Below are 14,942 nucleotides of genomic sequence, written 5' to 3' on the forward strand. Positions count from 1 at the left end.
GGAAATTCAGTGACTACAATCTGAAATTCCTCTCCATCTCTTTCCTTTAGACCCTAAAGGGAGACCAGGCTTAAGGTTCTGAAACGTGAAGTACTCCTGGGGCAACGCCAAGCAGGACAGTGACTCAAGAGTTTCTGATAAGGCCTCTTGCAGGGGTCCCAAGAACATGAGACTCTAGAATTTCGGCAGGGGGACTTAAGAGGTCTGGTTGGAAGAGGGGTCTTGAAGCTGCCTTTGCATAGAACTACACTAACTTTACTTAGAGTGTATGTTTATTAGCTGTAGCTTGGCGATTGGGGCGGCGAGGCACTCAGGAACAAAGCTGTTTTGGTGCCAGGGCTCTGTGGTCGAGCCCCGTCCATGGCTAGGAGTCTCCTTAGCCCCTGGCTGTTCCAAGTGAGACCATCAGAGGGCGCAAGTTGGAGGTGAGGAAAAACTGGCTCCAGACGCGGCCGGTGGGGTCTGGGGACACTTTCTTAAACGTCTGCAGGGAAAGCTCAGCTGGATTGGGGAATCCGAAGGGTAGGGACGGGGGCCACTGTTCACCATTCATTCATTCATCCAACACTTACTGAGCACGTATGAAGCCCCAACCGGACACCGTGGGGAAGAGAGTAAGAACTGTCTGTTGGGACTTCCCTGATGGCGCAGTGGTTAAGAATCTGCCTGCCAATGCAGGGCACACGGGTTTGATCCCTGGTCTGGGAGGATCCCACATGTCATGGAGCAACTAAGCCCGTGCGCCACAACTACTGAGCCTGCGTTCTAGAGCCTGCGAGCCACAACTACTGAGCCAGTGCTCCTGAACAAGAGAAGCCACTGCAATGAGAAGCTCGCGCACCGCAATGAACAGGGGCCCCCGCTCGCTGCAACTAGAGAAAGCCTGCGCGCAGCAACGAAGACCCAACACAGCCAAAAAATACATATAAATAAATTTTTAAAAACAACTGTTTGTTGGCACGTTTAGAGATATTTACAGTACTACTGTATTTCCAGAATCTTTTAAGGTTCCATTATCTCGTTTGATCTCGTTCAGTAAGAAGTCTGCCAAGCAGCGTCGCAGATAAGGAAGCCGAGATTCAGAGTGGGAGGGACTGTAACAGCTCACCCAGACACCTTTAGGTCGGCTGTCACGGCGGGAACGCAGCCGAGGACCGTGGCGACCGGCCACAGTCACGTGACGCGGGAACGTCGGCCAAACCGCAGGGGCGCGCGCGGCCTCCGTAGTCGCGTCAGGGGCCGGCCCGCAGTGGCGTCCACCGCCCCCGCCCCTGCTCCAGTGTCACATGACCGGCTCTTAGACAACATGGCGGTGGCGGTGGTGCGGCGCTGGGGCTGACCAACCGCGAATGCGGTGGGCTCCTACCCGGGGTGAGGGGTGACCTCAACCGGGAGGGGGCGGGGGATCGGACTCTCCTCAACCCGTTCCTGTCTCTGATCTCACCGGAGTTCCACTCGTCCCTCCGCGCGGTGTGTCTGCCGGGGCGGGGACGCATGATAGAGCCCGGGTTCCATCCCCCGTGATCTGTGCTTCGGGGCAAGCTCCTCTCGGTGTCCGAGCGCACTTCCCTCGCCTGGGTTCCCTCCATCCTCCTTTCTCCAGCCTCCTCCCCTCGCAGGTGGGATCGTCGGTGGGACCGTAGCGCGGGCGGGCGCGGCCCCCGGGACCATGTCCGGGTCCGACACCGCGCCCTTCCTCAGCCAGGCGGATGACACGGACGACGGGCCTGCGCCCGGCACCCCGGGGTTGCCTGGGTCCATGGGGAACCCGAAGTCCGAGGATCCCGAAGTCCCAGACCGGGAGGGACTGCAGCGCATCACGGGCTTGTCTTCGGGCCGTTCGGCTCTCATAGTGGCCGTGCTGTGCTACATCAACCTCCTGAACTACATGGACCGCTTCACCGTGGCTGGTACTGACTTCTGGGAGCAAGTTAGAAAGGGGGATGGGAGCGGGGTCCCGAAGGTGGGGCTGCCTCGGCCAGCCCATCCTGAGTCTTCTCCTTCCCAGGCGTCCTTCCGGACATTGAGCAGTTTTTCGACATCGGAGACAGTAGCTCTGGCCTTATCCAGACGGGTGAGTGGAGGCCCCTCCTGGGCACACCGCACCTCTTCTTTCTGTTCTACCCCAGTTGGGACCACACGCTGGCGTGCCTGGGGCCTTATTTTTGGGAGGTCTGGTGTCTGAGCTAGGGGAGGAGATGGCCATGGCTCTGCCCTGAGGCTGTCCTGTTCGATTAGGACACCACATTTAAAGAGATTTAAAGAGGGAGTCGGTTTTGTATAACAGTTAAGACAGACCTGGGTTTATATACCAGCTTTTCACTTAATGTGATGGTAGGCAAGGCCCTCAACCTCTCTAAGCCTCACTTTCCTTGTCTGTGAGCTGGAGCTAGTAATAACCCCGGCTCACCTCATAGGGCTGATGTGAGGATTAAATGAGATGTCTGTGAAGTGCATAGTACAGTATTGGAAAATGGTAGGTGCCCAGTAAATAATGGCAGAAGAGGGTGTCTAGAAGGGGAGGAGGTGAGTTTTACTTGTTCAGAACTTTGGGATTTATGGGAAAGGCAAAGCCAAGGCCAAGTCCTATTGTCCTTCCTTCCCTCCTTCCTTCATTTCTGAGCACCTACCATGTGCCAGGCCCTGGAGGAAGTACCGATAACATCCAAAGAATTTCGCAAGACGTTTTACCCCCATTGTCTTCTAATCCTTTATCAGCCAAGGAGTTATTATTCTTGTTTTATAGAGAAAGTAGGTAGTATCATCTACATTTTTATAAAGAAACTGAGGCTTGGAGAGGAGTTAAGACTTGCCTAGGGTCACACAACAAGTTCGAGGCAGAAGAGGCATTTGAAACCAGGTCTTGCAGTGTTCTTTGCTCCACTCCAGGCCACCAAGGAACTGGAGTTATTTAAGCCAAAGTTTAATGGAATGAGAATGGGATCATAGGTCCAGGTCTGCAAATCTCTAAAGAGTTGTTGAGTTAGAGAAGAAATAGGTCTGGGACTTCCCTGGCAGTCCAGTGATTAAGACTCTGTGCGCCCAATGCAGGGGGCGGGGGTTCAATCCCTGGTCCTGTAACTGAGATCCCACATGCCCCGTGGCTCAGCAAAAAAAAAAAGAACAAAAAAAACCCCCAGGTCTTTCTCGGCAACCTGTTCACGTTTTCATTCAACACATGTTTGTTGAGCACCTGTTTTGTGCTCGGCAGTGTGTTAAGTGATGGAGACACAGTCATGGCCAATACAGTCCTGTCTTCCTGGAGCCAACATTTTGCTGTGCATGAGGGGGGCAACAGTCCCTGAAAACCTAAACTAATAATGAGATAATTTTCTATAGAAATAACTGTTATGTAAAAGAAGACAGAGTAGCTGTGATAGAGAGAGACTGGATATGTGGTGGTTGGGAAGGTTTCTGAGCTGAGGGTGAAGGAGCCAAGGTTGTGGAGTTCAGGGGAGAGGAGAGACAATTCCAGAGAGGACAGCAGGTGCCCAAAGCCTTAAGGTGGTATTGAACTTGGCAGTTGGGCCATTGGGGTACAGAGAGGGAAAGTGGATAAGCATGAAGTTGGAGGGGTAGGGAGAGGCTAGATCAGATAAGTGCGTTGCAGACCAGGGTAGGAGGAAGGCATGAGTCAGCTGGGCCATCCATTCTACAATGGAAGATTTGAAGAGCATTGGAGGTGGAGCTGGACAACTACTACCTCCCCCTACTCCCGCTTGCAGGAAGCTCTGATAGTTTCAGGGTTGGGAGTTATTCCTGCCCCCCTTCGCCCTCCCTGAGCTGGTTTGGGGGTGGGCTAGGGGTACTGGGGCTGGGCTGTGACTCTCTGCTTCCCCCCAGTGTTCATCTCCAGTTACATGGTGTTGGCACCTGTGTTTGGCTACCTGGGTGACAGGTACAATCGGAAGTACCTCATGTGCGGGGGCATTGCCTTCTGGTCCCTGGTGACACTGGGGTCGTCCTTCATCCCCAGAGAGGTGAGGTCCCACACTGGCTCCTGCTTCTGCCCTCCCCCCCGCCCTCTCCTCCCCCCAACCCTGACTCCCCCATCAGTCTTTGCTGCTGCTCTTTGGAGTCATTGCAGACTGGGCCCGGGGAACTTGTCATTGCAGACTGGGCCATTCCCTTGGTCCATGCTGTCTTCTGTTCCCTGTTTGCCTGAGTTATCTGCCCACCCCATCCTCTCCCCTTTTCTTCCAGAACCTTCTTCTGTCCATCATCTCCTCCTTCCACTGCACACCTAAACACACACATTTCTCTATCACAGGAAAGACCTTACCAGGACTGCCCTCTGTCCGTCTTCCTCTTCCTAGTCAGACTTCCACAGAGGGGAGCTCCAGTCTGGGTGAAGGAGCAGCTGGGGCGAGGCTCTCATTTTGCCTGCACTTCCTCTCCTCCCACTCCCCGCTTGAGCACTGCTGGCTAACCTGCCCCCGTCCCTCCGTTGCCAAAGTCAGCAGTGCCCTGTCAGTTGCTAGCTGTAGCTCCTACTTCCTAGTCCTGTTCTCGCTGGATCTCCTGGGAGCCTCTGGCTCTGTTGACCTACTTCTTCCTTCCGAAAACTCTCTTCTAACTTCTGTGACCCCCTCTTCCGGTTTCCATCCTGTCTCCCTGGCTGTTGCTTCTTTGCTCCTTTGAAATCACCTCTGGCTGTTCTCACTTTCTGACCTGGGACTCTGTCTCCTCAGCCCTGGACACTACACACTCTCCTTGGGTGATTGTGCCTTGCTATTAGCTTTGGTGTCCCTGGTAGACAAATAACCCCCCGCCTAAGATCACTATTCACTGTTGGGGTGTCTTGGGTGGTTTGGACAAGATAGAAATAAAGATTTATTTCGTACCTACTGGGTGCAAGGTAATGAACAGACCTTTTGTTGTCCAGTTCTCACAATAGGTATGGGAACAAGTTGTTATTATCCCCCTTTTGCAGATAAGGAAACTGAGGCTCAGAGAGGTTAAGTTGTTTTCTCAGAGTCACAGCTAGTAAGTAGTGGAGCCACGATTCAAGCTCAGTTTGGTTTGGTTCTAAAACCCAGGCCTCTCCTGCCATCCCTGCCACCTCTCCAGAGCTGGCTGGTGAGGGAGGCTGGGAGGCTGGCTGCAGGGCGGGGTGCCACCTGCCCCATATCTCGTTCCCCAGCGATTCTGGCTGCTCCTCCTGACCCGGGGCCTGGTGGGGGTCGGGGAGGCCAGTTACTCCACCATCGCGCCCACCCTCATCGCTGACCTCTTCGTGGCAGACCAGCGGAGTCGGATGCTCAGCGTGTTCTACTTTGCCATCCCTGTGGGCAGGTGAGAGGACCTCGGGCCTGGTGGGGAGGCAGAAGGGCCTTGCCTGGAACGGGACTGACCAGCCGTCTCTTCTCCTCCCCCACCCCCTTCCCACAGTGGTCTGGGTTACATTGCAGGCTCCAAAGTGAAGGATGTGGCCGGGGACTGGCACTGGGCTCTGCGGGTGAGTCGTGTCACGGCCTGGGGAAAAGTTAGCAGTGCACTCACTGACTCCCCCTTTTGAAGGCAGTGCTCACTCTGCCAAGCCTACAGGCAGCCTAGCTGCCCTCACTGCGAGGCCACGTGCTAGGTAAAACTCGTGATTGCAGGTGATAGAAGCCCATTGTACGACTGTAAACCCCCAAATGGAACTGTATTGGCTCTCATAATGGAAAGTCCCAGGGTGAGCTTCAGGTAAAGCTGGATGCAGGACTCCCGCAGTGTCATAGGAATTTGATCATCCTTTTCTCAGCTCTACTCTCCTCTGTTATCTTCCTTCTCAAGCAAGTGAAAGCTCCACGTGTTTATCTTCCCGTTTAGAAACTTCAGCGCCCTGGATCCTTGAGCAGTAGTCCTGGGCGGTGTCTGATTAGATGAACGCGGGTCACATGCTGGCACTGACTCAATCACTGAGGCCTGGGAGGTTTAACATTACTCTTGGCAAAGTCTGGGTTACAAGCCCCACCCTATTTGAACCACATGGGTTGAGAGAAATGGGGGAGTCGTTTCCCAAAAGAAAATTAGGGTGCTGTTGCTAAAGAGGGAGCAGTTAGGCTTGCAGAAACAGAAACACTTCCTAGTGGCAGTCACCCCCTCCCCTCAACCACAGGTTCAGCTTCCTTGAGCAGGCACTCACTGGGTGTTTGAGGTCTTGGGGCCTGAGTTGCTTTTATACACCCTCACTTTCTCTCAGCCCCCAGGGTTGAGTGTCTCCCCGTCTGTGCCTTTCTTGAAGCCCACTCTTTCCCCAGGTGACACCAGGTCTAGGAGTGCTGGCTGTTGTGCTGCTGTTCCTGGTAGTACGGGAGCCACCAAGGGGAGCTGTGGAGCGCCACTCACACTCACCACCCCTGAACCCCACCTCGTGGTGGGAAGATCTGAGGGCTCTGGCAAGAAAGTGAGTTCAGTTCCATCCTAACCCAACATCTGAGGCCCCCAGGGAGGCCCTGAGGTCTAGTTTGAGATTTACATGGGTGTGGTCTTTGTTCTGCTTTCTGTCAGCTGGCCCTACCCTAAGGCCAGGAATTCTGTCGCCACTGCCCCCTTATGGCAACTGCTTGAATTACAGGCCCAGATCCTGGAGGCCAGTACAGCCTCCAGACTCAGTGCCCTGACTATTAAAATAAGCCAGGGAGGGAGAAGAGAGGTCTCTGACACCGATACCTCAGTGGAGTCTAACTTCCTCCCTCCTAATTGTCTGCAGTCCTAGTTTCATCCTGTCTTCCCTTGGTTTCACTGCTGTGGCCTTTGTCACGGGCTCCCTGGCTCTTTGGGCTCCTGCTTTCTTGCTGCGTTCCCGTGTGGTCTTGGGGGAGACCCCCCCCTGCCTTCCTGGAGACTCCTGCTCTTCCTCTGACAGGTACCCAGATGGGGTCTGGTCTGGGTAGCTCTGCAGGTGGCAGGGGATGAAGTGGAGAGAGTCTGTGATTCAGACTCAGGCAAGGAGAGTGTGAATCCTGACTCCACAAGCTACTTCCTCTCCCAGAGTCTCAGTTTCCTAGTCTGGGAATAGGTGCCTTCCTCTTGTGAACCATGGGGTGCTGTGCCTGGATAGACCTGGGTTGTGAGGGTGGCCGGGATGGACGATCGTTCTCTCTGGGCCATGGGGGTGAGGCTAGCCCCCTTGCCCCTCCCCTTCCCCCCAGCCTCATCTTTGGGCTCATCACCTGCCTCACCGGGGTCCTGGGTGTGGGCCTGGGCGTGGAGATCAGCCGCCGACTCCGCCGCTCCAACCCCCGGGCTGACCCGCTGGTTTGTGCTGCTGGCCTCCTGGGCTCTTCACCCTTCCTCTTCCTGTCCCTCGCCTGTGCCCGTGGTAGCATCGTGGCCACCTATGTGAGTAGCCAGCAGGTGTCTAAGGGGGTGTTCTGGGTCCAGGTTGGAGGAATGGTGCACTGGGGCAGGACTAGGGTCAGAGCCAACTCTGGAGTGGGAATGCCTGGGTTTGAATCTCAGCTCTGGCCATTCTTAGCTGTGTGACATTGGGCAAGTGACTTAACCTCTCTGTGCTCAGTTTCATCTTCTGTAAAGTGGGAATAAAAGTAGCAACTGTCTCCTAGGGGTGTTGTGAGGGTTAAATGAGTTAATAGATGGGCCTGGTACCTAGTGAACCCTCCATGTGTTTGCTCTTCTTGTGATGAGACCAACACCCCACCCCTGTTCCCCCTCCTTCACCGCCTACCTCCCATCCCCCAGATTTTCATTTTTATTGGAGAGACACTGCTGTCCATGAACTGGGCCATTGTGGCTGACATTCTGCTGGTGAGTAGGTGGCCCAGGGTTACCCCAGAGGCTGATGGGAGCAGGGAGTTGGGGCAGGGGACCTCACTTGCCTTGAACTGTGACCTTCACCCCTTCTTCAAAACCCAGCCCTGGACTGACTTCAGAGTCCAACCCCAGGTGGGCCTGTAGCCCGGGCCCGCCCTGCCCTTCACCCCAGCCACACCTCTGAGCTGGGGTTCACCTGACCTTAGCCTAGGCTGAGCCTTGGCCCTGTCTCCTGCCCCTCTTTCCTCCCAGTACGTGGTGATCCCCACACGCCGCTCCACTGCTGAAGCCTTTCAGATCGTGCTGTCCCACCTGTTGGGTGACGCTGGGAGCCCCTACCTGATTGGCTTGGTGAGCACGGTCCCTTGGCTGGGCCTGGGATGGGGCTCGGGGGACCCCACATTCCCAGTACCGGCTGGCGGCCAGTGGCCTGAGCACAGGCCAGATTAGAGGGTCTCACCCTAGTGAGGCATCCGAGTCCCCTGTGCCAGGCACCCTTCACCTCGGAGGCTCAGCTGGGTGGGCATGATTTTGTCTTGTCAGATTTCTACCGGTAAGGTCCAGGCCTAAGTCTTCTTCATTCTCCTGGAGTTCAGGGGCTTCCTCTCCATTCTCCTGACTTTTCTTTCCTTGTCTACCTGCAGATCTCCGACCGCCTCCGCCAGGGCTGGCCCCCCTCCTTCTTGTCTGAGTTCCGGGCCCTGCAGTTCTCGCTCATGCTCTGTGCGTTCATGGGGGCGCTGGGCGGCGCGGCCTTCCTGGGCGCTGCCATCTTCATTGAGGGCGACCGCCGGCGGGCCCAGCTGCACGTGCAGGGTCGGTCGGGCCTCCCCGCTGTCCGTCCACAGCTCCTTGCCTAACTTCATGATGCTGCCTGCTTGTCCATCCATCCGCCCACCCAGCCCCGTGTCCCTGGCAGCCCTCAGTCCACAGCCCTCCCCTCCCTCGGCCTCAGGTCTCCCTGTCCCACGAGCTGATGCCCCACTGTGTGGCTCTGCTGCCCCATCCATTTGCTAGTGCCTGTTTGTCCCCTCCCTGGCCCTGTGTCTGTCTGTCCATCCAGCCCTGGCTCTGATCCCTCCCTGACAGGTCTGTTGCGTGAGGCCGGGCCGGCTGATGACCGCATTGTGGTGCCCCAGAGAGGACGCTCCACCCGGGTCCCCGTGTCCAGTGTGCTCATCTGAGGGGTCGCCGCTTGCTACCTGCACATCTACCACAGCTGGCCCTGGGCCCACCCCAGGAGGTGCCCGGGCCCAAATCCTCGGCTGGCCCATTTTCTAGGAGGGGCCTTGGGCCATGTTCCAGCTCTTACACACTACACAGGTGGCCAAGAGGGGATTCTGGGGGTCCGGGAGGGGGATCCCCTGCCACTGGAGCAGCCCCAGGGGCTCGGTGCTATTTGTAACTGAATAAAGTTTGTAGCCAGACCCCAAGTGCCTGCTGGAGTCTCTCTGGGTGCTAGTGACCCCTGGATTGCAGGGGACGCCCCCTCTCTAGTCCCAGGTTCCCAGGGGCTGTTGGGTCACTCCTGCGGGCCCTTGGGCAAATCCCTGCCCTTCTGGGCCAGTGAATGAGGGGGCGGAGTGAGCTGGCTCGGTGTGACCAGGAGTTGCTTATGCCCATGTCTCCCCGAGAGCCCGCCCTTCTTGGCAGGCCGGCCAGGGTGAGGTGTGGTGGGCACGCCCTGGGCCCCTCAGAATTCCTGGTGTCAGGGCCTCCCTCCCTGCCGCCTCCTTGAGCCGCGCTGTGGAGGGCACAGCAGCTGGCTGGCCTGCAAGTATCTTTTCCTCCTCCCACTGGTCTGAGTTGCCCCTTGTCCCGGGGACCAGCAGACCCTTCCTGAGGGCCCAGGCCGGCTCCTGAGGCCGCCTCCTCCCCCTCCCCACTGGCTGGGTGGGGGTGGGAAGGGGGAGGGTGCAGCCAGCTGAGCCCTGATGATTTCCTGCCCTCACCCGGCGCTCACCACAGCTTCCTGCCACAGGCAGGCAGGCACTGAGGAGAGGCAGGCGCAGAGTCCAGGGGCAGGTAGGGCTGGGGCACAGGGTCTGTGTAGGGGTGGCTGGCGCCAGACTCCAGGTCAGGGCCTGACCGCCCTGGGTTCAAGGGTCTTCCAGAGCCTGCGCTGACGCCCGCTGAGGGGAGGAGACCCAGGGAGCCCCCGAGGAGGGCGCAGCTGCCCCCCACCAGGCTCCCAGCCTCGTGCCCGCTCAGCCCCTGTACCCTTTGTGGCCTGGCCCTTGCCCCGCTGCTGCTCTGTCCCCAAGGGGTGTGCGGCGAGCAGCTAGGCCCGGTCCACGCTCTCCCCTGCAGATGGAGGCAGGCAGCCTGGTCCTCTTTGTGCTGGGCCTCCTGCTGCTGCCTCTCTTGGCTGTGCTGCTGATGGCATTGTGTGTGCGTTGCCGAGAGCTGCCAGGTGAGTGGGTACTGGTGGGGTGTCCAGGTACTCAGACACACCGACAGGGATCCTCACCCCACGCCCCAACTCCTTTGTCCCTCTTTAACTCTTTCGAGTCGCTGAGAGCCCCATACTCCATCACCCTCTGCCCTCGTCACCCCCTTTTCCTGCCTCACGGGCCCTCTCTTCCCCAGGCTCATATGACACTGCTGCCTCCGATGGGTGAGTCTGCCCCGTCTACCCTGGGTGTCTCCCTCAATACCCCGTGCAGGGCTGGGCCCCAGGGGACTGAGATGGGGTCTGGGGCCTCTCCCAGCTGTTTACCCAAACTGTGTCTCTCCTGCTAGTTTGACCCCAAGTAGCATCGTGATCAAACCGCCTCGTGAGTACATGGAGGGTCACCTTCCTTGGACGCAGGGGGAGCATCTCCTGGTGTGGGTGGGAGAGTGTGTGCCTTTGTTCAGTTTCCCCCTGTGGCTGCCCACATGGCCTTGACCTGAGCTGGGGGTGGGGAGGGAGATGGGTGCCCCCCCCCACCAGGCCTGTCCAGGGCACAGGGGTGTCGTGGGTTAGTCTGCCCTTCGAGGCCTCGTCCAGGGTAGGGGCGTGAGCTTTGGAGTCATTCCTTCAGCTTGGTCCTGTCTTCTCAGCCACAGCCGCCTCCTGGCCACCAGCCACTTCCTACCCGCCTGTGACCTACCTGCTCCAGAGCCAGCCAGACCTGCTCCGCATCCCGTAAGTGGCCGCTTCCCCTCCAAATCCCCCTTTTTACCCCCTCACCTGCTTGGATTGGGGGCCTCTTTCCCTGTTGCAATCCCTCTTGCCCCAGAGCCCCACCCCAGCCTGCCCTCTGACCTTTGATTCCCAGGAGATCCCCACAGGCCCCCGGAGGCTCCCCCCGCATGCCGTCTTCCCAGCAGGACTCAGATGGTGGTAAGCGTGGAGCCGGGCCCGTGGGGCTGGGGCCAGGCAGAGGACAGGCCCCTCCGAGCTAGCTCAGTCTCCCTCTCCTGCTCTCTCTGCAGCCAACAGTGTGGCCAGCTATGAGAACGAGGGTGCGTCAGGGGCCCCGGCGGCCCTGGTTGGGAGGAGGCTGGGGCCTGTCCTGGGCTCCGCTGACCCTGTGTCGTTACCCACCCCAGAGGCAGTCTGTGAGGATGCGGACGAAGATGAGGATGAGGAAGACTATCCCGAGGGCTACTTGTGAGTGGCCAGGCGGGAGGTGGGAGCTGAGGCCGGGGCTCCTTGCTCACCCGCTCCTTGGCTCCCCTCAGGGTCGTGCTTCCTGACAACGTCCCGGCCACTGGCGCCGCCGTCCCACCAGCTCCTGCGTCCAGCAACCCTGGCCTCCGAGATAGCGCCTTCTCCAGTGAGTCGGCCTTCTGACCACTCCCCGCCCCTCTGTGCTGCGGCCCCTCGGCTCTTCCCTCTCCTCCTGGATGTTTGCTCCCCCTCCATTTTCTCTCTTGTCTCTTTCTAGCACTTCTGTCCTTCAGATAGGGGCACTTCCGGCTCCGATCGTCTGATTTCCTTACCTTTTCTCTTCTCTTCCCTCCTTGTCTTTTGCTTTTATTGTCTGCAAGATTTCCTTGACTTTATTCTTCTTTTGAGTCTATGCTTTTGTCTTTCTTGTCCAAAAGCCCTTTCTTCATCTCTGAATGTTCCTTTTTCATAGCCGCCTATCTTGTCTCACAAAGGCAGTATCATCTCGTAAATCTCTAAGGAGAAGTAGGTTATAGGTCGTCTTTTTGGGGGTTTCTTTGGGAAGTTTTCGTCTGCTTTCTGTGTTGTTTCTGTTTCCTTTGGGCTGCTTTTCTCTCTTCGTTTTGGTTCCGTCCTGCCTGTTGGAGGCTTTTCTAAGTGTCTTGTGATCTTCAGTGTTCCATTCCTCTCCTTCCTCTCTACACTTGCTCTGGGTCTTGACTTCCACACCCTGGCTTCATGTGCCATCCTGATTCTCAACTCACGGCCTCTCTCTTGAGCCCCAGACCATCTGTCCAAGTGCTTATTTTCATTCATTCATTCACTCATTCAGTCATCCATCATATTTACTGGGTGCCCCTGATATAATCACATCTAATGAGGCAGAGTTGTGATTAAAACAACTGACATTATTGAAGGCCTACTACATGCCCTACTAAGAGTTTTATGTGTATTAACTTATTAATATTAAACGTCACAATTCCCAGGGGCTTTTGAGCCTGTCCCTTCCCCTCCTGCCCCACACTTGTCCCATCTGTACAAAGATTTGTTTATTTAACAGAAACTTGGCGGCACTGACGGTATGACAGGCCTTATTTTAATTCACCGTTTTCACAACACCCCTGTGTGGTGGGTACCGTTCCTCACCCTATTTTACAGATGAGAAAACTGAGGCCCAGAGCGGTTAGGTAGCTTGCCTGGGGTTGCACAGTTAGTTAATGCTGGAGCTGGACTTGAACCTGGGCAGTCTGACTCCGAAGCCTGCCTTGTCCACATCCTCAGGGAGAAATAAGTCAACACATGAAAGAATAAGATGTCGTCAATGGCGCTAGGCGCTAGGAAGGGACAAGGACAGGAGAGGGGGGTCAGGGCAGGCCTGGCTGAGGAGGAGGGGCCAGCGGGGCTGATGGCGCCTCTGACTCGGCCCAGCCCCGCGTGTTGTTTCCTTCCGCACACGTGTCGCCCAGCCCCACCACCCCGAGCCGCTCCCCGTCCCTGCTCCCTGGCCTGGGGGACACGCTGGGGTCTGCTGTCTCTCCTCCCACAATTCCGTTTCCCCTAATCAATTCTGGTCAAGTCGTCCTACTTCTCTCCATCGCCACCCGCGTGGCAGGTCCGGACCGCCCTCCCTGCCTCCCTCTGGGGCTGACAGTGGGGATGGTCTCTGGGGGTCTGCGTGTAGGAGTCTCGGGCTGGTTATGTCGAAAGTCTTTGGGGGCTGCGGTTGGGAGCCTCTGGGTGTCTGCCTCGGGGGGTCTGGGTAACAGTGCGTGGGCGCCAATGCTTTTCCTGCAGTGGAGTCGGGGGAAGATTACGTGAATGTCCCTGAGAGTGAGGAGAGCGCGGATGCGTCTCTGGGTGAGTGGCTGGGGTCTGCCTTCCCTCCTCACTCTCGCACCCCCCCACCCCATCCTCACTCTCATTCCGGCCTTGAGGGTGCCCACCGCCCCCTCTCTGGCTTCCTCACCCTCTGCCTGGGTGTCCGCCTCCTCTCTCACCCTCAGTGTGGCCTGCCCCACTTTCGGTATGGCCGTCCCTCCTTCTGACCTGTCCCCACAGATGGGAGCCGGGAGTACGTGAACGTGTCCCAGGAGCTGCCGCCCGTGGCGAGGAGCGAGCCTGGTGTGTGTCGGGGGAGGTAGGGCAGACGCTGGGGGAGCTGCCTTGGAGGAGAGCGGGATGGCCTGTCAGCTGAAGACCAACCTCCCTTCCCTCGCAGCCGGCCGGAGTTCCCAGGAGGTGGAGGGTGAGGAAGCTCCAGATTACGAGAATCTGCAGATCCACTGAAGGCCCGGTGAGAGGCCCGCCCGGCCCGGCCCTGCCCGGCCCTGCCCCGGGCCTGCGGGCCCTCCCCGCCCTCTCCTCTCTGAGTCTGGGGCCCCTGTGGCCGCCCCCGACCTCCTGACCCTGTGCCCCTCCCTCTGTCCCTGGCCCGCTGTGTTTCAGTGGGAGGCCGCGTGGGGTCTGGAGCCAGCCTTGCCTGGGAGTGCTGAGCTGAGCAGCCGGCAGCGGCTCTGTGGGCCCCCACTCGGCATCCCGCCCCGCCTCCAGCCTGACGACAGCCTGAGAACTTTCCCCCTAACTTATTGTCACTTCGGGGTCCCGTCCGTGTGGCCCCAGTACCCTGCACCTTCTGATGCAGCCTGAGAACAAGCCACCCTGGCCCCAGCCCTGCTCTGTAACAGAATAAAGGCTGCTGTGGTCTGTAGTGCTCTTAGCTTTGGGGGGCCCAGTGGGTCGGAGTCAGGGTGAGGGTGGGCTGTGTCCGAGGTCCTGAGTGTGTGTGTGTGTGTGCGCGTGTGTGTGCGCGCACGTGTGTGTGTGTGTGTGTGTGTGTATGTGTGTGTTTGTGGGTCTCCATCCTTGCAGACCCTCTGTGCTCCCGAGGGTCCTGACCAGGTATGTGTGAGTGACTGAACGAAGCCTGGGACACGTCACCTTCTGAGTGAGGCAGTTCTGAGCCCAGCTGGCACTCCTGGGGCTCAGGTGCATCTCCTCATGAGTTAGTCCTTGGAAGTGGCAGACGATGGCCGAGGTGATGGGAGAACAGGGCGTGGGGAAGCGCTGGGTGGGCGTCTAGAGCAATACCCTTCCCCACCGGCCCCTGGTTTCTCCATCTTTAAAACAAGGGGGTGGACTTGATGACCTCAAAGGGCTTGCTTTTTTAAAAAAAATTAATTAGTTTTTGGCTGCATTGAGTCTTTGTTGCTGCGCACGGGCTTTCTCTAGTTGCAGAGAGCAGGGGTTACTCATTGCGGTGGCTTCTCATTGCAGAGCATCGGCTCTAGAGCGCAGGCTCAGTAGTTGTGGCGCACAGGCCCGGTTGCTCCGTGGCATGTGGGATCCTCCCAGACCAGGGCTTGAACTTGTGTCCCCTGCATTGGCAGGCAGATTTTTAACCACAGTGCCACCAGGGAAGTCTCTCAAATGGCTTTCTTAATTCTTACTTTTTGTGGTTCTTAATAAAACAGAACTTTAAAAATTGTCTAAGCAACTGAAAAAGTTAACGGGCAGCACAGTCCTCTTCAGACTTGACTTAGAGATGACTTACCTGGGGGTTTTGCGAAAATGCAGATTCTGATTC

The 14,942-nt window shown here is 57.6% G+C and overlaps 2 protein-coding genes across 10 annotated transcripts; both read left to right on the forward strand.

The window, feature by feature from the left end:
• The first annotated feature begins 1,300 nt into the window (after window positions 1-1,300).
• SPNS1 (SPNS lysolipid transporter 1, lysophospholipid) lies at window positions 1,301-9,309 on the forward strand. Of its 6 annotated transcripts, none has more exons than XM_082670406.1 (13): window positions 1,301-1,619; window positions 1,702-1,910; window positions 2,009-2,074; window positions 3,844-3,980; window positions 5,144-5,295; window positions 5,392-5,458; window positions 6,246-6,391; window positions 6,698-6,853; window positions 7,140-7,329; window positions 7,690-7,755; window positions 8,014-8,112; window positions 8,406-8,577; window positions 8,851-9,306. In XM_082670406.1, the coding sequence occupies exons 2-13, from the start codon at window positions 1,760-1,762 to the stop codon at window positions 8,943-8,945; spliced, it is 1,497 nt and encodes a 498-aa protein (XP_082526532.1). In that variant the 5' UTR covers window positions 1,301-1,619; window positions 1,702-1,759; the 3' UTR covers window positions 8,946-9,306. The 6 variants fall into 6 exon arrangements, with proteins under 6 accessions (XP_082526532.1, XP_082526530.1, XP_082526533.1 ...); XM_082670404.1 differs by having other exon boundaries at window positions 1,706-1,910; XM_082670407.1 differs by having other exon boundaries at window positions 1,301-1,470.
• Window positions 9,310-9,915: 606 nt separating this feature from the next.
• Window positions 9,916-14,186, forward strand: LAT (linker for activation of T cells). Of its 4 annotated transcripts, none has more exons than XM_082670528.1 (11): window positions 10,041-10,174; window positions 10,351-10,378; window positions 10,504-10,538; window positions 10,807-10,891; window positions 11,025-11,089; window positions 11,182-11,359; window positions 11,431-11,525; window positions 13,154-13,216; window positions 13,418-13,480; window positions 13,578-13,652; window positions 13,805-14,186. In XM_082670528.1, the coding sequence occupies exons 1-10, from the start codon at window positions 10,072-10,074 to the stop codon at window positions 13,643-13,645; spliced, it is 783 nt and encodes a 260-aa protein (XP_082526654.1). In that variant the 5' UTR covers window positions 10,041-10,071; the 3' UTR covers window positions 13,646-13,652; window positions 13,805-14,186. The 4 variants fall into 4 exon arrangements, with proteins under 4 accessions (XP_082526657.1, XP_082526654.1, XP_082526656.1 ...); XM_082670530.1 differs by having other exon boundaries at window positions 11,182-11,211; window positions 11,299-11,359; window positions 13,578-14,186; XM_082670531.1 differs by having other exon boundaries at window positions 9,916-10,174; window positions 13,578-14,186.
• The last annotated feature ends 756 nt before the right edge of the window (window positions 14,187-14,942 follow it).

Source organism: Grampus griseus (assembly GCF_964374135.1).
Source record: "Grampus griseus genome assembly, chromosome: 14".
In the NCBI taxonomy this organism is placed as follows: Eukaryota; Metazoa; Chordata; class Mammalia; order Artiodactyla; family Delphinidae; genus Grampus; species Grampus griseus.

Coding starts and splice junctions, on each gene's coding strand:
- SPNS1 (XM_082670405.1), top strand. CDS start 1,350: ATGCGGTGGGCTCCTACCCGGG. Junction 3,981..5,143: donor CGTCCTTCATCCCCAGAGAG/GTGAGGTCCCAC, acceptor CTCGTTCCCCAG/CGATTCTGGCTGCTCCTCCT. Junction 5,459..6,245: donor ACTGGCACTGGGCTCTGCGG/GTGAGTCGTGTC, acceptor CTCTTTCCCCAG/GTGACACCAGGTCTAGGAGT.
- LAT (XM_082670531.1), top strand. CDS start 10,072: ATGGAGGCAGGCAGCCTGGTCCTCTTTGTGCTGGGCCTCCTGCTGCTG. Junction 10,379..10,503: donor GACACTGCTGCCTCCGATGG/GTGAGTCTGCCC, acceptor CTCTCCTGCTAG/TTTGACCCCAAGTAGCATCG. Junction 10,539..10,806: donor CATCGTGATCAAACCGCCTC/GTGAGTACATGG, acceptor CTGTCTTCTCAG/CCACAGCCGCCTCCTGGCCA.